General features: G+C 42.7%; 2 protein-coding genes and 1 long non-coding RNA gene across 3 annotated transcripts; 2 read left to right on the top strand and 1 right to left on the bottom strand.

Annotated features, from left to right (window-relative positions):
• Positions 1–25: 25 nt before the first annotated feature.
• Positions 26–6,572, bottom strand: rab33ba (RAB33B, member RAS oncogene family a). Its single transcript, XM_071506821.1, has 2 exons — positions 6,113–6,572; positions 26–3,714 (listed from the first exon to the last, which is right to left on the bottom strand). Exons 1-2 carry the CDS (start codon positions 6,338–6,340, stop codon positions 3,214–3,216), a joined length of 729 nt encoding a protein of 242 aa, XP_071362922.1. The 5' UTR covers positions 6,341–6,572; the 3' UTR covers positions 26–3,213.
• Positions 6,573–6,762: 190 nt separating this feature from the next.
• LOC139637882 (uncharacterized) lies at positions 6,763–13,818 on the top strand. Its single transcript, XR_011694709.1, has 3 exons — positions 6,763–6,895; positions 8,197–8,498; positions 8,669–13,818. It is a non-coding gene; the product is annotated as an uncharacterized lncRNA (long non-coding RNA).
• A 191-nt stretch (positions 13,819–14,009) lies between these two features.
• Positions 14,010–24,724, top strand: LOC139637781 (fibroblast growth factor 4-like). The gene is made up of 3 exons (XM_071506654.1): positions 14,010–18,941; positions 20,217–20,320; positions 22,876–24,724. The coding sequence occupies exons 1-3, from the start codon at positions 18,620–18,622 to the stop codon at positions 23,050–23,052; spliced, it is 603 nt and encodes a 200-aa protein (XP_071362755.1). The 5' UTR covers positions 14,010–18,619; the 3' UTR covers positions 23,053–24,724.
• Positions 24,725–25,426: the final 702 nt, after the last annotated feature.

Here is a 25,426-nt window from a genome sequence, read left to right as displayed (position 1 = left end):
TCTGAGGAGAAACAACTCCACACTGTGACATGTTGAGGGTTTTTATTGCAAGGTTACACATGACAAAACCATTGCAAGCATCTCCCTCTTTCACTTGTCCCCAGTAGTTTCATTCATCAGTCACTTTGTGAATTAATACCATCTGTAATTGATATTTTTCTTAGTGAGGGTTTGCAATAAGAGGTACAGTAGCAGTGTTTGTCGTTCATGGCTGTAGTGGAAGGAAATGATAAAACCTAGTGTGCATTTATCAAAAACAAAGGACACTTAAAGAACAAGAAAGCAAATCTAAAACAGTAAAGCACCCACACGATGTTGTCCTTGTCACACAGCCTTTGAACAGCGAGTCCTGAGAGAAGGCCATGTGGTCTCGTTGATAGTCCGTATCCTTCAGGAAGATGTAAACATACAGAGTAACCTGATGGTGATGAGCAGAGGAGCCACGAGACCAGCTGTGGCCACGACAACCATCCAACACAGAGACAGAGCTGCACACCAACAGGACCTGGGCACCAGACTGAGGTGTGTCAGCTCGTGACAAATGAACAGGCAACAGTTTTTATCACAACAGACATGAACAATATTTGATCTCAAGTTACATAGGCTAAGGAGTGGGTACAGGCATCCACGTAGAGGTGCACAATTCAAAGCCTCACACACTGACAGGTAAGTGTTGTCGCTGGCTGACCTACACAGTGCTACACTAAGTATCGGACAGCTCTGAACTCCATTGACAGGTTCCCTTTAAAATCCTTGATCAGAGTCCAGGTTCACGCTCCCATCACAGTGGCTCAGGGTGGGCCTGATTGGCTGACATGGTTTAAAGGAGGACACAAATTCTGTGTTAAGTGTTACGTGACAACAACATCACACACTGTCAGATGCAGAGAGTTAGCTGTGGTGCTAACAAAGGTGCTATCACTCAGAACTAGGTGTCTTCATTTAAACCTGCAATGACTGAAAACACAACGACATGGCATCACCTTTAAGTCTGAATGTTGAACATGTGATCAAACAGCTGCTTGTCTCCACATCCAGCAGCTACAGAGCAACAGGATGACTCATGTTGTGGTGTCTGTGTCACAGTCCAGTCTTCCCTCTCTGTTTGCTGAGTGTCTCCTGTCTATCTGCTGCTCAGCAGGTAGAGGACTGAGGCTTCTTACAGATGTGAAAACAGCTGCTGCGGCTGAAGACAATGCTGAGAGCAGTGAGAGTGAACCAGAACAGAAAGGTTGTGTGGGACAGATAAACAATGAGCTGAAACTCATTATAAAGCTCTGTGAAGCTGAGGAGCTTCAGACTCAGCTGATAATTCCACACTTAATGGCCTGAGCTGACCGGGGATGGAGTCATTCAACCTTTTCTCTCCTGATAATGATTCTGACTGTTTGAGGTCGTCAGCCACTGCTGTGATATATATTCACTACAGCACTGATCTTAGACCAGTTCTCTCTTCTCGCACCTCACTGAGTTGCAGTGGGAGGTAACAGGAGGTCAGGGGTGTCTGTGCCACTACAATATGAGTCAGTGAACCATCGAGATGTAACTGTATTTAATGTGGGTAGGTCAAGTAATTGCTGATGCCGGAGCTGCTCAATAAGGGTCAATATCCGTGCTGATACCAGTCCATCTGATCTGAATACAGCAGCTGAGAAGATGACACCAATGTCTGTCTCCACAGGGTCAGAAAACAGTTTGGCTGCACTCTTTACTTGAGAACCATCACGCGTCCTATGAGTGTAAATGAACCAGTCTAAGTCATCAGTAAGACTGGAGCGTTGGAGATGTGAGGCTGGGACCAGCTCTAGCTAGTTATCAGTTGGTGCTACTGTTTTTGTTTCTCAGATTTGGACCTCTCCTGGGTCAGCCACAATAAAGACATGGCTTGACCTGATTGGACCAAACAAATCAAATGAAACATCTTTTCAGCTGAATCACTCTGGATGGAAGCTGGAGTTATCAACCATGGCAAAACAGACAGCTGCACCAGGGGCCCCAAATGCCCCAGGTTCACTGATTGGCAACTGGTTTGTGGTTGATTGATTAACTAAAAATCTTAGATACTAGAAGACAATGTTTGCAATGCTTTAAAGTGCTTGTTGTTTCAAAATCTGGATTTACAACCTTAAGCAAATACTTTTACATAATAATACAATTCAGCTCAGCAGCTCATCTTAGCCCCCCCCATGAGACCAAGCTCTGACTATCAGTAACAACCCAGACTAGTCCAAAGCCTCAACTTCTAACAAGCAGTGAGAAGTTTATAAGTGCACATACAACTGAAGAACAAACCAAAAATTCCTGTAAAGGTCCCATATTTTACACTTTACCTGTGTTTGTATTAGATTATATTTATATTTTTATATTTGACTGTTTTCTGAGTGATACATCACATTGTAGTCTACTGCTATAGCTTGGTAAAATTCACCAGTAAATTTAAACAGTGATGGTCAGTCAGGGCTGAGATGAGCCAAACAGACTAACATGCTGCAGTGTTTCAGAGAAAATAAACTTCATCCCCTGGTCCCGGTGCAGTGATACATCAGCTTCCTGACATCCAACGATAGTGCAGGAGTTTCCTTTTCTGTCTTGTAGCTGTTAGCTCAGCATCAGAATGACTGCCCGGTGTTGTGTTGTTATTGACATTAAAACAACAACCAAGAAGGTTAGATGGTCTGTGTGGGCTGTACTAGGGGCTGCATTGTTCCCACAGGAGGTCAAAACTCAGATTTAACATTTCAACCACTGCTGTTAGAAAACAAGGACACTGCCCCCCCCCCCCCCAAAACAAAAAACAAAAAAAAAAACAAACAAACAAAAAAAACTATTTTATTTGTGAATGCCACTGTGTGTCCATGACCACATGAAGATAACTGACCTGTAACTTTGGTGGTGCAGGCTCAGGACTGACCGAACAGGATCAGGTTTTTGGATCATTTCCATGACCCATCAGTAGATTTTGGCATCCTAAAAGCAACAATCACACTACGTACTGCCCAAACCATTTAAAGTCATTTAAAAAAATCAAGCACAAGCACTGGAAAAATGGGTCATCTTCAACTGGAGACATTCATCTATGTGCTGTTCTGATTGTGGAGCCTTTTTTGCTCGATTCACTCTTTCTTTCTAGACCTCCACTCTTTCCTCACCTCCCTCCAACTTCATTTCACTGGCTGAAGTTGTCCCCCCCCCCCCCACACACACACACACCCCTCAGCAGCTGCTGCAGCCCCAGCTCCTGGTCCCATCACCCCCATCCTGTATCCCCCTGCTCAGGTTGATGGTGCCCCCTGATCCCCCGGGCGGCTGGCTCAACACCAGAGGCTTCTGCGACTTCAGCTTGTGGGCTACTGTCATAAAAATAGCCTCAACGTGGTCGCTGTTTCCACCGCCAGAGCTTCCATCTCCTTGGCTGTTTGGGTTTTTAGCAGACGTCTCAAACACGGGCATGGAGTGAGCGTCTGCAAACTGCTGCGCCACGTCTGTGCCCACTTGGATGGAGTCTTGGAGGTCGCACTTGTTTCCGACCAGGATCCTGGGTACCTCTGTGCCCAGAGCGTGCTGCTTGCACTCCTCAATCCAGGCGGGGAGGCTGCGGAAGCTAGCGGCATTGGTGATGTCATAGACAAAGACAACAGCGTGCACATTGCGGTAGTAGTGCTGCACCATGGACTTCCTGAAGCGCTCCTGGCCTGCAGTGTCCCATAGCTGGATCTGTGGAGGACAGTGTGGAAATAAATCCCATCAGAAGACCCAAACCAATAATTAATTAATTCTACTAACAAGTACTGTGTGTACACCCTGTACCACAGAGTTCCACTGTCAGCCAAAAACCATTCAGAGTATCATGAGCCACATTACACCCTGTTGGTCACAGATTATATTTTTTATCGAATTTGTAGTCACTAACAAAAATATACACCCACCGGCCACTTTATTAGGTACAACTCTTCAACTGCTCATTAACGCAAATATCTAATCAGCCAATCACATGGCAGCAACTCAGTTCATTTAGGCTTGTAGACATGGTCAAGACGACCTACTGAAGTTCAAACCGAGCATCAGAACTGGGAAGAAAGGTGATTTAAGTGACTTTGAACGTGGCATGGTTGGCATGGTGCCAGACGGGCTGGTCTGAGTATTTCAGAAACTGCTGATCTACTATTTTCTATCTATTTTCCTGCACAACCATCTCTAGGGTTTACAGAGAATGGTCCAAAAAAGAGAAAACATCCAGTGAGCAGCAGTTCTCCTGGATAAAATGCCTTGTTGATGCCAGAGGTCAGATGAGAACAGTCAGACTGCTTCAAGTTGATAGGAAGGCAACAGTAACTCAAATAACCACTCGTTACAACCAAGGTCTGCAGAAGAGCATCTCTGAACACAGAACATGTCGAACCTGGAATCAGATGGGCTACAGCAGCAGAAGACCACACCGGGGGCCAGTCCTGTCAGCTAAGAACAGGAAGCTGAGGCTACAGTTCACACAGGTTCACCAACACTGGACAATAGGTGGACAATGGTAGGGTCAGAATCTGGTGTCCACAATATCAAAGCATGGATCCGTCCTACCTCGTATCAACGGTTCAGGCTGGTGGTGGTGGTGTAATGGTGTGGTGGATATTTTCTTGGCACACTTTTGGCCCTTAGTACCAATTGAGCATCAATACGCTACAGCCTACCTGAATAACGCGCCATGTCACAAAGCTCAAATCATCTCAAACTGGTTTCTTGAACATGACAATAAGCCCACTGAACTCAAATGGCCTCCACAGTCACCAGATCTCAGTCCAATAGAGCACTTTTGGGATGTGGTGGAATGGGAGATTCACGTCATGGATGTGCAGCCAACAAATCTGCAGCACGGTACTAGCAAGGTGTAGCTAATAAAGTGGCCAGTGAATGTAGATTAACTAATGAAACTGCACCAAATTCATTCAAAAACAAAATTTAAATAAAACTTTATACATTCATCAGTTCGGAGTCTGTAACACATTCCTGAAATATATTCACTTTTTAGTGAATCCACTTTAACCTAAAGCTTGGTTTATACTTCTGTCCAGTATTCTGCCCAGTGTTTCTACTGGTGTGTCTGAGCTTTAATGGTGGGGTGTCGCATCACTTTGCTATTACACCAACAACACACTAGTTGGCAGAGGGGGTTGTATGTTAGAGTTTGAGCAACTTTTACTGAAATTATGGCAATGCACAAAAGTGAGAAGACCAAAGCCAGAAGACATCGGGGGGGTTTCCGGGGTACAACTGTTGAACTGACTGAGGAACAGGAAGGGTGAGTTTTCTGTGTTTCTCCGGCCACTGAGAGACACGGATGAGAGATGCTACCAAGCAGACCAATCACAGTTGTTGTGGTCTGCGTTGCCGCAGCATGTAGTGACATTTCTAAGGAGGAGCATGGCATAGGGTCCCAGGCTGCACTGTAATTATACCATACCTATGATGTTGAGTCAAAGTATAAATTGGCCTTCAGCCTGTGTCTTATTTAAAATGCAAATAGCTGCAACATGGAACTGTAGGATCCTGGAGCTTGAGCCAAACAATGGACTGAAAGTCTTAATTTTAGCTGCTCTGATTTTAGTTATTCTTTTTTGAACATGTCTCTTGCGAGTCTCCGACCATGTGGAGGGACAACAGTAAACTAGTTGTAGTATTAACAGTAGCCCTTTAAATGTGGGTTTATTTGTTCTCTGCTATTTGGAGTTAAAGGTGATCATCTTAATGGTCTAAATAGTTTGTACCTAGAGGCCAGCTGTCATTGGACCAGAAGGAAAATGTGGCCAGGAAAGTGAATGACTGACACCTGCCTTGGCCTTGAGCAAGGCACTGAGCCCTCAGCAGCAGTGGAGCTGCTCAGCGGTCCACAGATGAGACTTTAGACACCACCACAGACCCATGTACCACTGAAGTTTCATTATGCTTCTCTTGTAGTGAAACCTCCCATCTGTACCTCCTCCTCTTCTTCTACTGTATATACACGGTATGAGAAGTTTGCATGACACCTTCTCCATCCCAGAGCAGGAAAGCACAGAGAACATCTCCAACTTGACCGTATCTTTAGTGTTTTTTACACCTGATCTGTGACGTCAGTGCACACCTTGATTTTCTCGCCGTCAATCTCGACCAGCCTCTCCCTGAAGTCCACCCCGATCGTGGCCTCGGTTTTCTCGGGGAACTTGCCGGCACAAAAGCGGTAGGTGAGGCACGTTTTTCCGACCCCAGAGTCCCCGATCACGATGATTTTGAAGATGCGGGTCCTCGGCGGCGGAAGACTCGAGCTCGTCAGAGACCCGGAGAATTCAACCGACGACCCGCTCTCCGCCATATCAGACCGACGGGCTGGACGATCAGCAGGCAGAGCTGTCTTCAGCAGCGGCCCCTACTGCTGCTGCGTGGCGGGGGGGTGTCGGTGGGAGGCCTCCGCGGGAACAGTCACCGCTCCGGGACTAAATTCAGAGACGTGTGAAGGTTTCCGGACGTTTATTCGACGTTCAGAGGCTCCCTGTTCACACGGCGCCTCTACCTGCGAACCAGCGTCCCAGTAAACACTCCCTGCCCACAGCTGTCAAGCCACGTACTACTGTGTTGTCAAGGGAAGTCTCTTCTCGCGAGATACATCTCATGCAGCGTTCAAAGTCTCGTGGGAAAGAATGTAAAGTCAAGCTTCATTCAAGAATCCGTTTAACCCAATTCTCAGATGGTTAATACGGTCATCAACACAAAAACTACAGAATGTAATCACTGCAGATGGCGTTTCTAAAACACTGCTGTCCACTGTTTCCAAGTGCTGATCTCACACCCAACCTTCACCATGAGCCTACAAAACACCGCCCTTACTGTTGAAGAGCGACATCTGCTGGTCAATCACTGAAACATGGAGGTAATAATACACTTTTACAGGTTTTCAGTTTCGTTAACAATAATTACACATGCATAAACTAACTGAAACTTCATTAATAATCAATATTGGTCTGTCCAAGATGGCGCCGCGGATGGCTGCCTCGATGTGTAGGTGCGCATTATTTTACCTTATTTATTTTTCGCACATATTTGTGTTGTATATATTTATATTTTTCTATAATATTTGTTCACATCTTTATTGCAAATACATGTATTTTATTGTTACATTTTTCTGTTTATATTTAAGTGATTTTTCCTGCAGTACTTGTTTGTGTTATCTTTGTTTATATTTTTTCCTTCTTACTATGTTTTGCACCAAAACACCAAAACAAATTCCTCATATGCTTGAAAAGCTACTTCTGATTCTGATTCTGGTAGAGCTGTTTTGTTGAAGACAGCTGTGGTACATTTAATCGGCCACTATTTGGTACAAATTAGAGATTTTTATTTGAGTATTTCCCTGTTGTTACTTCTATTTCACTTCTTTCCAGAGAAAAATAGTCTGCACATACTAATAAACGTGTTCATGAGCTCCAGACTGAAGTGTGTTAGAGCCACAACATCCTGCTGATCATGTTAACTCAGTGCAGTTTATTCATTCAACTCATCATTTCAAGTCATAAAACTTCAAGTAAGTTGAACTCGTATTCTAAAGTGGTCTGAACAGAAAAACCATTCAAATATTAAAACTTTAATTTCAATTAGGAAAAAGTAGATAAAGAGGCAGAAAAACTGATAAAAATCAATAGAATTCATCTCTAATGCACAGTAACAGATAAAAATTTTATTAGAACACAGAGTTGTATGCAGTTGTAGCAGTAGAACAGTGTTCTGCAGACACAGGTCTCAGTTTAGTTTTATTCTCCACAGTGAACAGTCAGAGGATCTGTATTAAACTACAAACTTCTTATCACAGCGACTGAAGCTGAAGATAGAGCTCGATAAGAAAAGAACTTATCTTAAGATGTCTGCAGACAGGTAGGTTAAATGCACTTCAAAACATTTCTGTGATTCAGTAAATTAATTCATTGTGTCAGAAACAAGATGAAAACTTTACAGTCATTATATCAGATTACAACCAAGTATCTGAGCAAAAGATCAATTAAACAACAGAGAAACAAAAACGTTTGCACATGTAATATTAAGACCTATGTGCTGAGTACATTATACAGCTGATATTTTAACTACAGTAAAGATCAGAGGACTCAAACTCTGTGGTCTGTCAACCTTCATTTGAGAAAAGCATCTGAATGTTTCTTCTGACACATGTTTCACTGCTAGAACTCAACTTCAACACTCATGGACAAGGAAAAAGACAACATGGAGGAGATCACCAACACACTTGTCTCAGAAGTGGTCGAACAGGCTGCTGCGATGCAGTCAGTCCTCAGCTGGGAAGCAGAGGAACGTACCCTGTCTGAGGACAGCAAAAATGAATCCTCCACAGATTTTCTCACCCAGCAGAAGGTGCAGCAACACCTGGAGCGGTTTCTGAGCCTCTTGAACAGAGACTAGCAGAGGCTGATGAGGACCACGTCAGGGAAACCTCTTTGGCTCCAGGATCTCTAGAGGAAAATGCAGAAGTATTAAAACAGTAACTTAATTCTTCCACCATCACTTCCACAATAAGAAGATTCTTAGGAGGTCTCACTGAAGAGTCCGTCATCTGTCCCCCTCTGATACTGTAGTAGATCCTGGAATACATTTAGGGTATTTGTGTGCATTGTTTCTGTTTCTGTTCTTTCTCTTTCAGTGAGCGGAGAGAAGTCAGTGAAGGTGTTTATAGCCGAAGTGTGAAGGAGCAGCTAATTGACATGTGCACAGATGAGTTGAAGATCATGTCAGACTCTATCATTAGAACCATCTTACAGTCGATCCATCAGTCATCCTTCAACCTGATGAACCCCATCAGATGTACTTGGTGAGGTCAACTCTGTCCTGAGCATACAGGCATCCTCCAGCAGCCAAGTATCAAAAGACAGAGCAGGAGAGAAGTGTTTGGCAGGAGCTGTTTCAATAATGAAATCCTTCCTCATAGGACGAGGTAACCTCATCACAAGAAGGATCAGAACACAACTAAGTTTGAAGCATAACAACAAAGAAGAGACACCAGCATGAGGACATAGCACCAAGAGGAAGGAGTCACCGTGGAGGAGATGTTTCAGTGGAAGGCAGAGGACAAAGATCCAGCCACTCCCACTTGAAGATTTCGCTGAACTTCAGAAAAACATCTTGAAGATGTTTTAAGAACAAACAAAAACCATAAGAATCCTTGTATTTCAAAATGTATGCTTCTTCGTCCAGAAACTTTGAGTGATGAAGTGATGAAGCCTCTTCAGGACCAAACAAGTCGAAGACAACAAGTTTGTGACAAGACTTGTGATGAGAGACAGGTAGATATATACAGTGTTGATCTATGATCTCACAAGTAAGAAAGAAGATTGCGGCTACATAAGAGTCAAAAAACATGGACTAAAAAACTACTGCATGTACTGTGTCAGTGGAGGAAGTGTATAAGTGGCATTTGGACATCATTATTGAAAACCTGTGCACATTTTTAAAAAATTGCTGGACATTGGTTTTGCATCAGAAAAAAGTTTATTTTGGAGCCGTAAGTGGTTTGTGCACTGACTAAGATGACTGAACAGGCAGAACAGCGGGCCACTATGGATGATTCTGACCAAAAGAGGGTGCCAAAGCCAACCGAGAAGGCTGTGGAGGGCAGAATTAGCAGGCTTATTGGTACCAGAGGAGGTAAATTATCTCAGCTCTCAGGCATGATGAAAACAATTGAAAAAAATAAACTTGATGGTGTAAATGTGAAGGAAATGGAAGAGATGCTTCATCATAATTTCTGCAAAGTGTTCAAAGATTTTGAGGACATTAACACTGAGGTTATCGCCTTACTAGATGAAGATGAAAGACAAGTAGATCAGCATAACTGGTTTGAACCCAGAGCAGCACCCATAAGAGACTCTGTAGAAAATACTGAAAACTGATGTTCTGCAAAGTGGACGAGAGTAGTAGAAATAGATGATGCCAGTGAACTGGATCAAGCATGCACACTCAAACTAGATGATAACACATGAAACATGAAAACAGCACATCTCGAGTTGCAACAAGACAGCATCGGATTAAAAGCAAAACAAGCTCATCTGCTTCCCATTGTTCACTTGCTTCATGGGCTTCAGGGTCTTCAGTGCACATTAAGGAAGAAGCAGAGCATACAGCACTCATCGCCCATTTAGCAGCATTTAAGAAGAAGCAAACCCTTGAGATTGAAAAAGTACTGCCAAGATGGAACAACTGCTTGATACTGCTATAGCAGAATCCAGTGCAAGGCTTAAGGTGTTTGAAGAATATGACAATAAAAAAGATAGCATAGGCAGTTATGCATCAAGGAGGTGTTCTCAAAGTTAGAAGAGAGAGGAATGAGGTCAGGTCAGAAATCAGTGGGGAGCCACAAGAGCTTGTTCTCAGTACTGAGCATGTGTCAGCAGAGAGAGGCTACTCTGAGGCCAGGAGGTTACTCCAAAGGCATTGTTGAGATGAACTGAAGATAGCCAATGCATCAGAGGATGGTAAAGCACTAGGTGCGTATTCTCACCTCCTGATTGCCTGCAGGAACACCATGGTAGATACAGAACTCCTGGAGGAAATGAACAATCCAACAAACATGCAAGTTTTTATTTCAAAGCTTCCTTATGAAATAAGAGAAATGGAGAACAACTGCATTTGAGATCTATGATATGGGAAGATGATGAGCAAGGTTTTCTGACCTAGTGAACTTCATCAACCACCAGGCAAAAGTAGCTCTGGATCCTCTCTTTGGAGATGTGGTAAAAAATGTCCAAGTCACAAAAGGAAAGGATAAAACTATTAAAGAGAAAACCATCAGGAAAACCAGGCAAAGGCAAAGAACTTTCTCTACAAATGTACAGGGCACAGCCTCTGAGGCAACAGTAGAGCACTTTAGAAATACAGAGAACACTAAACCTAAAAGGAAAAAATACACAGTTTCTTCTAAACACCAAATTTTTTTTTTCCATCTAAGCTCACCACAATATTGCTGAAGTAGGAGCGCTAGTGGTTTTGGGGATGTTTGGGAGTTAGGTGAGAGGCAGTAACGTAAGGTGACTGATGGACAGAAAGGAATCATTTCATCAATGAACAATAAACAGATTATTCATCAAAATCTATGTTTGTGAACCACAAAAGCTCAAGAAGACCTCGAGACAATAAACACAGTGTCCCAGCATCTTTGTTACTTTGACCTATAAAATTATTTTTAGCACATTTTAAGGCAAAGGTTAAGGACTCAGGAATAAGTTCTTCACATTAAAAGAGAAGTTAAAAAACAGCAAAACAAGTATATATTAAAAGGGAAAACACGATGAAATGAAAACACAGGTTGCTTAAGAACCTGTGGCAACATCAGCAGTCACAGAACAGCTGTAGGGACCCTGATGCTAATCCTCCTGAATGCCTTTCAAAGTCTGGTGCAAGAATAATTTATTGTGTATGGGATTTGGATACTTGAGGCTGAGGAAGGAAGAAGACACCCATAATTATGTCTTTAGCCACGGTGATGTCAGTAGGTTCCTCTGAAAGCAGGTCCTCGCCATAGAGATGTCCATTAAGTGGAGCTAGAATTCATCCAACTGTAACACTAAGCATTATGCACCAGAGCTCAGACATCAAATGTCTATGCAAACCTGCAATATTATAAATAAAATAGGTAAATAGTAATTTATAATAATACTGATACTGAACTTGGGTTGGGCCAGTAACACTTGTCTTGGGGCTGGTAGGTTTAAGACTCACTGGCCCAACAGGGCAAGTAGCAAAAAGAATTAGCATTAAACATTTAGAGACATTTACATAATATACATTTATACATATACATATAGTCTACATTCCTAATTTTATGTTATACAGGCCTATGTGCACACTGATGTACAATAAAAAAAAAATTACAACTAACCATTCCTTTTATTTATTATTTTATTTTTGTTGCAAACACTGCAGGAGACCACTGCAGTCATGAATATTGGTCACAGAAACCTTGTCCCTCCAGGGGCTTTCTTGGGTAAAAGCATCCATTGTGTAACCCTAAAAAAAAGAACCCTTTGGTTTTTCTCGGAACCCCCGAAGGTGTTCAAAGACTCATTCAAATTAAAATGGTTCCTCCAGATGCTGTGACCTGAAGAAAAGTGCTTGCTGGAACCCTGGTAATCAGAGGTTCCTGTAGGAGCTTACAGGTAGCCAAGGGTTCTTCCAGGAACCTCATCCTGTGGAACAGTTATTTGAAGCACCTTCATTATAGTTTTAAGTTAGTTGAGTTGCCAGTTAGAGTTTTGAGTAACCTCATCATATGTAAAATGTTTATTGAATGACCCAAATACATTTTTAAGTTCCTTGAGGGCCCTGTTGGATATCTGGGGCACTTATAGTTTTTCCAGTGTGTGTTTGTTGTGTAGTAGGGTGGTTGAAGCACCCTTTTTGTTCTGAGAAGAATGATTACACTATAATAAGATATGTATGTATGTTTATATAAGAGCTCATGGTCCCATTGGAGGAATGTTGGAGAAAGAGGAAAGGGGACAGGTACATGGAGCTGACAGCTGAATGCAGAGAAGCAGGGTGGCCGGTTGTCTCCTTTCCTTGTCTAAATTAGTGGTGAACATTTTTGAAACATCATGTAAATGTACTGTATGCTCCAGCATCTGTACACATGGGCAGCACTGCTTAAGTAACGGTGAGCCACAGAGACCCAGCTGCCAAGTGTGATTAGGGTTACTGAGTTGCAGCCTTGTTTAGAGGGAGAAACGGGAGGAGAGAATGAGAGCATCTATCCATGAACTGCTTTCCAGCTTTTTATCCATGAACCCAGATTCTCAGGATTTTCCAGGCCAGTCAGTGTCACCATTTCACCCTCACAGCTTGGGGGAAACTCTGTTGACGAGGTTTGATGTCAGAGCAAATGTTGGTAAATAGTTACCCACGTCACGACTACTGTGGGGTTTTCTCCCGGTGGGCTAACTAGTCCTTCGCATGTGTACACACATGATCTATCATTGCCCATGTCTCTCTTCTTCTCTCTGAGCACTACATGAGCAGCGTGCTGACGCACCACATGTCACATGATATCAGCCCTCCACTGCTGTTGTATTATGTGCCGTATGTGCAGACTAGATAGGCCAACATTTGTTGGTATGAATCACATTGTTGTTTGCAGTGTGTCTTCATGCTTGAGTTATTTGTAAGATGCCCAGAAGCAGCTGAGGCAGCACAGGGGAGTGAAAGGCCGTGAACACTGTGCCCCTTGAAATGACTACAGTTTAACACTTCCTTTATTCCAAATGACCCTGTGATATTTTTAACTATATAAGTCATATTAAAATCAGAGGTCAGACATCTTCAGCTCCCATCTAATCATGTCTTTCTTACACATTGTGTGCATCCCAGGCCATGAGAATATCAGAGCATTTAAGGCCAGTTAGCACCAGACTTTGTGCTCTTATAAAACTCTGTTTGACTAATTCTTCAGTGGGTCATGAAATATTAACTACATAAGTGCAAACTGTAATCTAATGAGAATATATTTTTATCCTGCTCTGTGTGTGTACACAGAGTGATGAGAAAAACAAAAATACTGATGTGAATAGTAAACAGACTGGACTTATAAAGCCCATACAAGCAACATTCATGAAGCATTTTTTTTTACAAACATAAAGAAGTTTTTAATCACTCAAACACCAGCAATACATCGAGGGCAGTCTGAGGTTCAGTATCCTGCCCAAGGGCACAATGACACGTGGACTGGAAGAGGAGAGAATCGAACTACCAACCTTCTGATTAGAGCATGACCCAATCTGGGGTTTGGAAGATAAACAGAACATGATATATGAGAAAATCTTTCTTGTAATAGTAAAAAACTATTAACGATAGATTTAATGATTTTCTTTTTTTGCTCCTGTTTTTATAATTGTTGTCTGCTTGTTTTGGTCATCTGATTTTCCGTTTGTTAACGACATGATTGCTTCAAACGGGTGGCTCGGTGGTGCAGTGGTTAGCACTGTCACCTCCCAGCATATTCTCAACGATTCTAAAATTGTGTAGATGTGAATCTGAGCGTAAATGGTTGTTTGTCTCTACGTGTCAGTGATAGACTGGCATCCTATCTGATGTCAGCTGGGATTTCATGTTTCTCATATTTCTGGCTTCAGGTTTCAGGCTTTCAGTGTTCAGGGTCAGATTCAGAATTTGTTAAACGTGGGTTCAGGGTCAGATTCAGAATTTGTTAAACCTGAGTTCAGGGTTCAGGGTTAGATTAAGAGTTTGTGACTGAAACAAAACTAATAAATTAATTAGGACTGAAAGTGTTAATTGACAGTAGCTGTGACAAATGAATGTGTTATTATTTCATTATTAATAACTTATGAATAACTAATATATTAATATTAGTACCTGTTGTTACCAGGTTAGCACACTAGTCTACACATAGAAGTAGAACGGTTCTTTCTGGACCCATATTGAGGTTCATATAAAATATTATTCCTATCCAGATAATTCATCAATCTATGATAAACAAGTCTTCAACCACTTTTGCCATTATAGGTAAAACAGAAATCAGTTGATAATGATCAACACCACATACATATCGACATTGTCTGCTTGGTATAGCTCAAAATAGTGGTGTGCGTGGGGTGGCCCGGTGGTGGAGTGGTTAGGGCGCGTACCACATTAGCTGATGCTCTTGGCAGGCAAGTGCCAGTTCGACTCCTGACCGGCCTGACTCTTTCCTGCGTGTCATTCCCCCTCTCTCTGCCCCTTTCCTGTCACTCTCTACTGTCCTGTCAAATAAAGGCAAAAAACAGTGGTGTGCTTTGACTTTTACGGATTGGCAGGCACATTATTGGCTGAAATTCAGTTCACATTCCTCTGACCTTCTGCAGGTCATACTCCTTCGCTGCTGACATCATGCATTACCACAAACCCATAAACTCATCTCTGATACCAGCTCACACAGACTTGTGGATATTACACCTGTTTCCTCTGCCTGTGGATATTACTCCTGCCTCCTGCTGCCTGTGGTTATTACTCCTGCTTCCTTCTGCCTGTGGATATTACTCCTGCTTTCTGCTGCCTGTGGTTATTACTCCTGCTTCCTCTGCCTGTGGTTATTACTCCTGCTTCCTTCTGCCTGCAGATATTACTCCTACTTCCTGCTGCCTGTGGTTATTACTCCTGTTTCCTGCTGCCTGTTGATATTACTCCTGCTTCCTGCTGCCTGTGGTTATTACTCCTGTTTCCTGCTGCCTGTTGATATTACTCCTGCTTCCTGCTGCCTGTGGATATTACTCCTGCTTCCTGCTGCCTGTGGACTTTGGAGAGACCCACTGCTGCAGTTTCAGTAAGTTACACAACTTTTAGTGCTCATTGTGTTAGTAAGAGTTTTGCATTTTGATTTAAATACTTTTATCATCTCCAGGTTATTTCTTCTACTGTCATAATACAAAAGGCACACACATTGGTAGAGTTTTGTTTATTTGCTGTAAAAATACAGATAACAAAGATAACCCAGTACAAGCTGCATCAGTGGTTTGAAATGCTTGAAACTTCCTGTCTCCCAGGTGGGCATAGTGAGCTGGTATAAAATGATATAAACAGTAGCAGGAGAGTAGTTCATGTTAAAACCTACTTTATTACAGTTGTCTGAACCATTGGAAAAGTCTGTTAAGTTTCCCAGCTGTTTCCTCATGCTCCTGTTTACTTTCCTGAAAATATTCCTATTATTAATAATATATAAAAATGAAATATTGGTTAGATTTTTCTCAGACAAACAGCAGCAGCAGTGTTGCAGCAGACACACTGCTGGTGTGGAGATGACAGTAAGAAGGTAAGAAGTCATGGTGAGATATGTGGTTCTGTACTGTCAGCATCTGAGAGCTGCTGTGGTTGGGCTGCACATCACAATTAAAAACTGTCAGGTGGTCCCATAAGAAGATTTATTAGATAAACAGATAATCAATAAAAGTGAAGGGAATTGTAGCCAAGCTTCAGGTGTGTCTTAAGGACATAAAAACCTGGATGACCAGTAATTTCTTACTCTTAAATTCAGACAAAACTGAAGTTATTGTAATTGGCCCAAAACACCTCAGAGATACACTATGTGATAATATACTGACTCTGGATGACATCACCTTGGCCTCCAGTGCTACAGTCAGAAACCTTGGTGTCATTTTTGACCAGGACTTGTCCTTTACTTCACATATAAAGCAAGTCTCTAGGACAGCCTTCTTCCACCTGTGCAATATTGCAAAAATCAGACCCATTCTGTGTCTAAAGGAAGCTGAAAAGCTAGTTCATGCATTTGTTACCTCAAGACTGGACTACTGTAACTCTTTATTGTCAGGATGTCCCAAAAATTCAGTAAAAAGCCTCCAATTGATCCAGAATGCAGCAGCACGAGTACTGACAGGAACTAGGAAACGGGATCACATCTCTCCTGTGTTAGCTTCTCTGCATTGGCTCCCTGTAAACTCCAGGATAGAATTTAAAATCCTCCTCCTCACCTACAAAGCCATTAATGGTCAGGCACCATCGTACCTTGGAGAGCTTATAGTTCCCTATTTTCCCAATAGGACACTTCGCTCTCTAAATGCAGGTCAACTTGTGGTTCCCAGAGTTTGTAAGAGTAGAATGGGGGGCAGAGCCTTCAGCTATCAGGCTCCTCTCCTGTGGAACCAGCTCCCAGTGTGGGTTCGGGAGGCAGACCCCCTCTCTACCTTTAAGATCAGGCTTAAAACTGTCTTGTTTAGTAAAGCTTATAGTTAGGGCTGGCTCAGGTATGTCCTGGCCCATCCCTTAGCTATGCTGCTATAGAGCTAGACTGCTGGGGGATTCCCATGATGCACTGGGCGCTCTCTCTCTATTTCTGTCTCTCTCTCTCTCTCGATGACTTTATACCATTAACTTTGTATTTTTTCTCTCCCGTAGTTTGTGCTTCTCCTCTCTCTCTCTCTCTCTGTCCTCATTCTGCAGGTCTCTCTGCCTCTGGAGCAGCAGGATCCAGATCCACCACTACTCATCTTTACTATTAACCACTGTTATCTGTTATTATTATTGATAACACCATTACCTACACAGCTGTTCCTGGTCTCTCTCTCTCTCTCTTCTATCCTCTCTCCTCCCCCCACCCCCTCTTTCTATCTTCTCCTAAACCCAACCGGTCGAGGCAGACGGCCGCCCACCCTGAGCCCGGTTCTGTTGGAGGTTTCTTCCTGTTAAAAGGGAGTTTTTCCTCCCCCCTGTCGCCAAGCGCTTGCTCTTTTTGGGAACTGTTGGGTTTTTCTCTGTAACAAAGTAAGGTCTTGACCTCACCCTGTAAAGTGCCTTGAGATAATGTATATTATGATTTGGCGCTATACAAATAAAATTGAATTGAATTATTGACATGTTGTTTTCAGGCAGAACAGGTGACAAAAATTTTCTCTGCTCCTTTTGGCAATCAGCAGTCAGTGTTAAACAAAGTTTAAAAAAAAGACAGTGGGCTCCTGCAGCAGGTCCATGGGAGGGAAGTGACGGGCCCTGGACGATGAAGTCACTGCAGTGGAAGTAAGTGATGTTGGAGGGGTGGGTGCAGGAGGAGGATGTTGATCGGTCTGGGCACAGCATTCTAGTAGGGTTTTCCAGCTGAAGCCGTGGATGAGATGGTAGTGGGCAGAGGATTTCCCTCTGTCTTCCCCACTCGTCTCTGTCGCCCACCTGTTTTCCACGGCCTGCTAAGTGCCCTGGAGCTGGAGCTGGAGCTGCTCTGCTGGGGGTCAGTGGTGGAACATGCTCCTTGGCCAGTGTTTCCACTCATGTCTCTGCAACCAGAAAAGTTGCATTTGATGGAGCTTCATGTGCAAATCAATCAGTTTCTCTTCTTTTTATTGTACAGTAAACTCCTCCATCTAACAACTAAAAACATCTCAGACTTGTCTGAGCTCTCTCCATCCTGTCAGAAGGGCCCAGCGAAAGTTCTTTCTCTCCAGGACACAATCCTCTGCTTCACAACAGTCATGTGTCTGGCAGCAACAGGTTGTTGTCCACAGAAGAGCTTAATTCACACTTAAGACTTAAGTGATGGGTCTTCACTTTAATAACACTGAATAAATCCAATAAAAGCACAATAAAACATTGAAGTTGCAGAGTCAAAACAAGCCAGGGAAGACGGGACAGCCATGTTGATGTGACATCTAACATGGTGACATAGAGAAAATGACTGAGGGGGCTGTTTACATCCATTTCTCTCTTTATTTTTTTCATGACTCCACGTCTCTGTGTACTTGCGTGTTCCTCTTTGTTTTCTGTCACTATGTGTTTTATGTGTTTCTAAGTTTGTGTGCTTCTACAGCATCTGTGACTCACAGACAAACAGGACAGCAGGTGGTGTGTGATGTAATATGGGCCACATATAAGTCTGGTGTCTGTCTGCAGGATCTACCTGAGGAGGAAACAGAGTCACTGGTGAACTGAACCCTGGTGGGTTCAGAGTTTAGAGATGTCTCAATATGCAAACTGAAACTTCTCTCTGGGCTGTAAAGAGCATAGACATTGAGGCGTTTTCTTCACAGTATTTCACAGAAATCATCTTTTGAACATTTTTGTTGATACTAAGTGAACATTTAATTGGGCTCTGACATACACAGTAATTATGTTCCTCGGGATTGGTGAGCAGAGGATGTCGTCATCAAGGTCCAAGCTTCCACTGCTCCTGTACGGGATCCTCCTGTGCAGCTCCTGTGCTCCTCTCCCAGTCATCAGCACTAAGAGACAAACCCTGCAGAGCGCCGTGTCGTTGGTCCAGGCTGGCAGCGGCGTCTCCTGGGACAAGAGGGAGGTGTCAGCGAGCGATGGAGAATACCTGCTGGGGATCAAAAGACTGAGAAGACTTTATTGTAACGTGGGCATCGGCTTCCACATTGAAGTCCTACCCAACGGGAAGATCACAGGTGTGCACAATGAGAACAGATACAGTAAGTAGTTTTACCATTTCTTGTTAGCATCCATGTAAAGCTGTAACACTGGTCATAACCAGCTGGTTAACTTTGTCATCATGTTATGAATAACCCAAGAGAATTTAGATTCAAAGTAGAACCAGTGATTTCTTTCACACATAGTATTTTATCACTATTTAATTAGTAATTTATTTAATAATTTACTGGTCAGCATTACAAGTTTTCATTTAAATAAAGAACATGTATATGTAATAATACATTGGCAGTGCTGAAAAATGTGGAATTAAAAAGCAGCACTAATGATCCACTGCTTTAATGACGATCTGCTGTAGTGCCACATAATAACATATATGAATAAATAATTAAATATGAATCATTAACATATATGGTCTCAACATGTTATACTACACTAAAATTCACCATATAGATATTTTTAACCTATGTACAAATATTACTTTGGATATTTCATATATGTTATGAACTGACCTAATAGTGGAGTGGTTAGGGTGCATACCAGATGAGCTGATGCTGTTCGACTTTCGACCAGCCTGACTCTTTCTTGCATGTCATTCTCCCTCTCTCTGCCTCTTTCCTGTCACTCTCTACTGTCCTATCGAATAAAGGCGAAAATGCCCAAAAAAAATCTTTTTAAAAAACTCCATAAAATCAGTGTTACTCTCCTTAATTTTCATTATTAACAAGTCCCCATTTTGTGATCACATGCTGAATCAGCAACCAACCAGTGACTTGGTTAAACCAGGTCCGGTGACCAGGTGATCAGCCATGCTGTATGTCTCTTTGTCACTAAACAAGTGTTTCCTGCTGAGTATCATTAGTGACTCTACGCAGCATTTTCAAATCAAGAAAATGGAAAACAGACAGAAGGGGGGGGGGTCAGTACTGCAGACCGAGACCACTTCCTGTGGATCAGCCAGCAGATTATTTCCAGCAGATGCAGAGTCCCTGTAAATCCTGTGTGTCTCTGTGGTGTGAGCACAGAGGAAGGCCACCAGGAGGAGGAGACAGGTTCCAGCGCTGAGTCCTCCTGCTCAGCTGACAGAGCTAAAAACAAAAACTACAACATGTGGAAACATGTTAAGCTCTCTGTGGACTCTCTGAAACTTCAGGCCAACAGCATAATGTGATTTTCTCTGTGTGTGTGCAAATGTAAGCTGACAAAAGAATGTGCTTTAAAGAGTAAAACTAAACATGGTGCAGCATTCATGATGAGGTTTAGCTCTCCCTTCCTGATGTTTTCTGTCTGCTGCTGATCGTGGTCATGTTTTCTCCCAGCCCTTCTAGAGATTTCCCCGGTGGAAAGAGGAGTGGTGACACTGTTTGGGATGAGAAGTGGCCTCTTCATCGCCATGAGCAACAAAGGGAAACTCTACGGCTCGGTAAGAACTGATCAGGACTGTTAACCTAATGACAGGTTGTGTGAACTGAACCAGTGTATATATATACTATTTATACTTTATATAAAGGTGAGGAGGAGCATTTTAAATTCTGTTCTGGATTTTATAGGGAACCACTGAAGCTAATACAGGAGAGATGTGATCTCTTCCCTAGTTTCTGTCAGTACTCATGCTGCAGCATTTTGAATTGGCTGCAGAGTCTGTAGACACCTGTTGGTTCAGCCTGATAACATGGAACAATAATCAAAGTAACAGAAGCATTGACTAGTATTTCAGAGACAGGGTGTTTGTGAGTTTTCAATGTTGCGTAGGTGAAAACAGTTTGTTTTCTGTAGGAGTTTAAGGACACGTCCTGATCAAAGATAACTCTGAGATTCCTCACAGTGGTGCTGGAGCCCAGAGCACTGCCACGTAGTCATTATGTCATTAGCTCATGTGTTTCTGAGGTGTTTTGGGGTCAAGTACAGTAACTTCACCTTGGTCTGAGTTTAATAGCAGAAAGTTTCTGGTCTTTATGTTCTTGAGGAGTACTGGAAGTTTGACTGGTTTCATCTGACTTCATTGATAAATATAATTAGGTATCATCTGCATAACAGTGAAAGTTTATGGAGTGTTGATGCAGTCTATTGGAGGCAGATAGAGGGTGAATAGAACTGTCCAAGCACATAACCCTGTGGAACTTTAGCTTACATGGAAGATTTACTGTTAAGAACAAACTGATAAATAGGACTTAAACAGCTTAGTCAGGTTCCTTTAATAGGTAGGATGACTACATGTGACTTTTTGGAGCCTTGCACTCAGCTACAGGGCTGAGTGAGGGAGGTGGTGAGGTACTGACTGGAGGAGGCAGAGAAGGGCATGAGAGTAATGAGGAGAGTGATGCTCCATTAACCAGCGGAGACTGATTGTCTCTGGGAAATTCAGAGAATTGGCAGTTGAAGGCCTCCACCTCCTAAGTGATGAAAGAGGCAAATATATCAGCTGAGAGGCTTGTGTCTGGTCCTGGTGGAGGCTCAGGTAATGTTTTAAAGCTGGAAAATTATTTCTGAGTGTCTGTGGTAATGCAGCAGCATTGGGCAGCACTGATGCTGGATGAGAAGGAAGAGGAGTCAGGGTCACTGGTTTTACTCTATTTTCTCTCAGCAGCTCTGAGATCAGTACGGATGGAGTCAGTCGGCCATAGGTGAGGCAGGTTAGGACAGGCAGCTTTGGTTGATAGATGACACAGGGTGTCCAGATATGAGGTCAGAGCAGAGCAGAGAGGCTCTGTGGCATCACTGACCTCTAGCGAGGAGAATGTGCTAAGAGGAGGCAGAGCAGAGGCGACCACTGAGGAAAAGTGGGTGGGAGACAAGGTGTGGAGGTTGTGGCTTAACAAAACCAGAGGTGGTGGAGTTGATGGCAGGAGGGAGGGATACAGTGAAGCAGCAGAAACAGTGGACAAGGAGCCAGAGATGAACATCCTGCTGCACACACACTTTCAGAGTTACAGTAACACCTGTGTATTTGGAATAACATTCAATCACATCACAGAGGAGATGTTCTGTTCCAAACCACTTCAGCTGTGTAGATGATGATGATGATGATGATTGAATATAATACTAACACACATAATGAGCACTGAGATAAACAGCAGTGAGTCATCCAACACATAGTCATCTAACAGCGTCCTGTGTGTACAGAGGTCAGTGCCTCAGTCGGGTGGGAGTCCTGACCTTTGGCTGTAGCTGCTCTCAGATCTGCATCCGCTGATGCACACTGGGGGGCACAAACAAACAGCCCCTTATCTGACCAGCTCACTGGACCTGGTTCTTCTTCTCTTTACAGCTGCCTCCATCAGATACACCACCCTCTTTATGTGTTAATGTCATTAAATAATTTCCTCCTGTGTGGATGTACCTGTGTGGTTAAAAAGGCTGAGATTTTAGGTTTCAGGTTAGAACCCCTGAACAACCAACAACCCACAGGAGTGTCTCCTGAAGTAGCACCTCTACAACCAATGGTCATGGATAATAGAAACAACATAAACTGTTACTTTCACATGGGAATCGAACACCGCTGTCCTGTGTCATATTCCTCTGTTTTGTTGATCAGCCACCCCAACCTCCTCCTGATGTGGACTTTGTCGCTCTATAAACTTCGTCACTGCACTTTTCCCTTTGATCTTGTCATCATTACTACGACAACTAGGTGTCGCCGAGCAACAAAACCTAACTATGGGTCATAATCACCTGCTGACAGATGATCTGTGGGCTCATTTGTTACAGAACAGTCTTTGTCTTACTGTTTCATAACCATATCAAAACCACATTAAATAAAGTGACGACATTAGCAGAAAGTGTCACATGATCAGTGATGATAAAAAATAATAGATACAAGGATCCGTGTTTATGTCCTGGTCTAAACTAACCTGATGTTTTGTTTCACAAATATTCACAAAACAGAGAAAAGCAGGAAACTCTCACATGTGAGAAGCTAAAACATGACTGAGCTGATGAATAATTGTTTCCTCTTCATCCTCCTCTTCCTCTCCTCAGGGCCACTACAGTGATGAGTGCAAGTTCAAGGAGAAGCTCCTGGCCAACAACTACAATGCTTATGAATCAGCTGCCTACCCCGGCATGTACATTGGCCTCAGCAAGACCGGCAAAACCAAGAGAGGCAACCGGGTCACACCCACCATGACCATGACACACTTCCTGCCCAGGATATGAAGTTTGACATCAACACTGAGAGCGGTGCAGAACACGGTTCAGGCCTCTGCTTGGTCAGATTCACTGTTGGACTCCTGTTCTCCTCCTCACACTCACTCAGCAGAGCAGAGAAAACTCAACATTATCATGACCCGACCAGAGAACATCAACATGTCTGTGAACGAAGACTCCAATGTAAAATACAGAGTTAACATTGGCATCAGAAAAACTGGGCTCTTCACTAATATTCATGGGCAGTGCCAGTAGAATCCGGCATGAACAGATGTGTATTCCAATGTAACTCCTGCTTTACTTTTCATTACTGTTGCATGTGCAGTTTGGGTCAAAGCTGCAGGTTCTGAAGCAACAGTCAGGGTCCAGGTCTTAATTCTGAAAATCAATTCAATATTGTTCCAGTGGTTATGATGTTATTGCATCACCACGTCTCACACATGACGAGTGAACAAAACAAAATCCAAATCATCATGTGAAGAATCTCACACCATATCAGACCATGTCGATCCAAATATTTAAGAAGGTTAGAAGTTTATTATTGAAGCAATATTTGCACAGGTCATTTGCAGTTAATGAGACTCCTCATGAAACCTTTTCTACATTCAGCAGCACCTGAAGAAACACAGGAAGCGTCACATACGTTTATTTGTCGAACTGCAACCAGAAGAGTATTTTAAGGTACTTAGTCTATTTTCTTCTGTTTTATGCACATAATTACAGTGATTGCACACATCAGTACTGTAGCCGAATGTATCCAGTGCAGACATTAACGAAGGCTGAAGGAATCAGCCCTAAAAACCTGGAAATTAGTTGCATTCTAGCATTTCTGGTTCCCTGGTCCAGAAAATATCAGTCAATACGAAAATACTACAATAAATATAAGATTTAAATATAGCAATATAAAAATAAACAACACAACATTAGCATTTTTGGTGTATGTCCATGTCTGTCTACATCAGAAAAATGGCAAATAAATCACTTTACACTGACAACAGAATAATATACAACACAATGTAATATATATCACTTTTTTAAAAAAGAATTCAGTTAAACACATTACTGAATATCTTAAATATGGTGATGTTTCAAATTAAGTAGGTGCTTTGTGCACCATGGTTAGTTCAATAGTGTGGGACAGTAGAGTGTCATAACACAGCCGGGCCACTGAGTGTGACTGACTCTGATCCCTGTTTGTAAACTTTCTTCAGATTGTCCACAGAGACAGTAAAATATGATTGACAATTAAGGCAACAAGTGACTGTAAATGAGAATAAAACTGCTGCACAGTCTTCCCTCTAGCAGGGACACACTACGTCCCTAAACACTAAGAGTTAAACTTCTGAACTGATCTCAGAATAGTCATGAAAAACAGTGCAGGACAGTCAGGATCCATTCAAGGCCTGGTTCCTCAGCACTGTTCACTTGGGGGCCAGAACAGTTTTACAGGTGTGGTGGAGACACAGCCCTGTATTTTGTCTTTAAAACAGATATAAATCTTGTTGTTTTATCTGAGGACTGATGTCATTAGCTCAGTGCTAACAGCAACTACGGTTACTGTAAAACTCATTTAGCAATAAATGAGTCATATACACAAATGTGATGCTTTGTGATGGACCACAAGACTTAAAATGTGATTTATGGATAATCCACACACAATAAATCATGACATTTACCTGGAAGGAAAATCCTGTTTTTATTGTTGCTTCACATTAAAAAAAAATCAGAACACCATGACATGTGAATCAGTGAACGGCTCCAAGCAAGCATCAACCTCCGGACTGGAAGATGAAGAGCTATAACCTGCAGTTCCTCTAATGACCACCAGAGTCTGGCTCCAACAGTGAGTCAGTCCCCATAGACTCCCATGTTCAAATGTCCAACTTTACAGCATCATTCATGAAAACTGTACAGGTGAATTTTATATAACTCACCTGTTTACATTTTATTAAGGACAAAAGTGATGGAGAATTGAGGGCGTGGAATCTTTGTGTGACAAGTGGGTGCCGGTACAGGTGGCTAGCCACTTGGTGTCTAGCTGTTAAGTGTTAGCTACTTCAAGTCCCTGAACTTGGTCTGGTTTGTGGTGTTGCTGCCTTTTTCATAGAAATATCAGACAGATAACGTTACTAGCTGTTGGTTAATTGACTAACAGAAGGAGAGGAAATCTCACAGGTATCAGTCATCATTCCTGGCCTGTTAGCTCAGGTCATTAACTAGAGAATCAACCAATAAAGCAATTAGCCCTGGGTTAGCCTCTGAACAAGTTGCCCAGATGCCCAGCTGTGCTAATAATGCTAACGTGGGTGTATGCATGCGCAGTTATTAAACTAATATGACTGTGGTCTCTGCTCCACACACGCACCACCTCTTCGCCCATTTT

This window comes from Trachinotus anak, unplaced genomic scaffold, assembly GCF_046630095.1.
Source record: "Trachinotus anak isolate AG129_WGS33_773 ecotype Australia unplaced genomic scaffold, CSIRO_AGI_Tana_v1 ptg000021l, whole genome shotgun sequence".
NCBI lineage: Eukaryota > Metazoa > Chordata > Actinopteri > Carangiformes > Carangidae > Trachinotus > Trachinotus anak.
The sequence above is the reverse complement of the archived record's forward strand: the minus strand, read 5'-3'. Positions and strand labels throughout refer to the sequence as shown.

What these genes read in the sequence shown, in the direction of transcription:
- LOC139637781 (XM_071506654.1), top strand. Translation starts at nt 18,620, where the DNA reads ATGTTCCTCGGGATTGGTGAGCAGAGGATGTCGTCATCAAGGTCCAAG. An exon ending in GCACAATGAGAACAGATACA is followed by an intron (nt 18,942 to 20,216) that starts GTAAGTAGTTTT and finishes GTTTTCTCCCAG; the next exon opens with CCCTTCTAGAGATTTCCCCG. An exon ending in AAGGGAAACTCTACGGCTCG is followed by an intron (nt 20,321 to 22,875) that starts GTAAGAACTGAT and finishes TCCTCTCCTCAG; the next exon opens with GGCCACTACAGTGATGAGTG.
- rab33ba (XM_071506821.1), bottom strand. Translation starts at nt 6,340, where the DNA reads ATGGCGGAGAGCGGGTCGTCGGTTGAATTCTCCGGGTCTCTGACGAGC. An exon ending in TTGACGGCGAGAAAATCAAG is followed by an intron (nt 3,715 to 6,112) that starts GTGTGCACTGAC and finishes TGTCCTCCACAG; the next exon opens with ATCCAGCTATGGGACACTGC.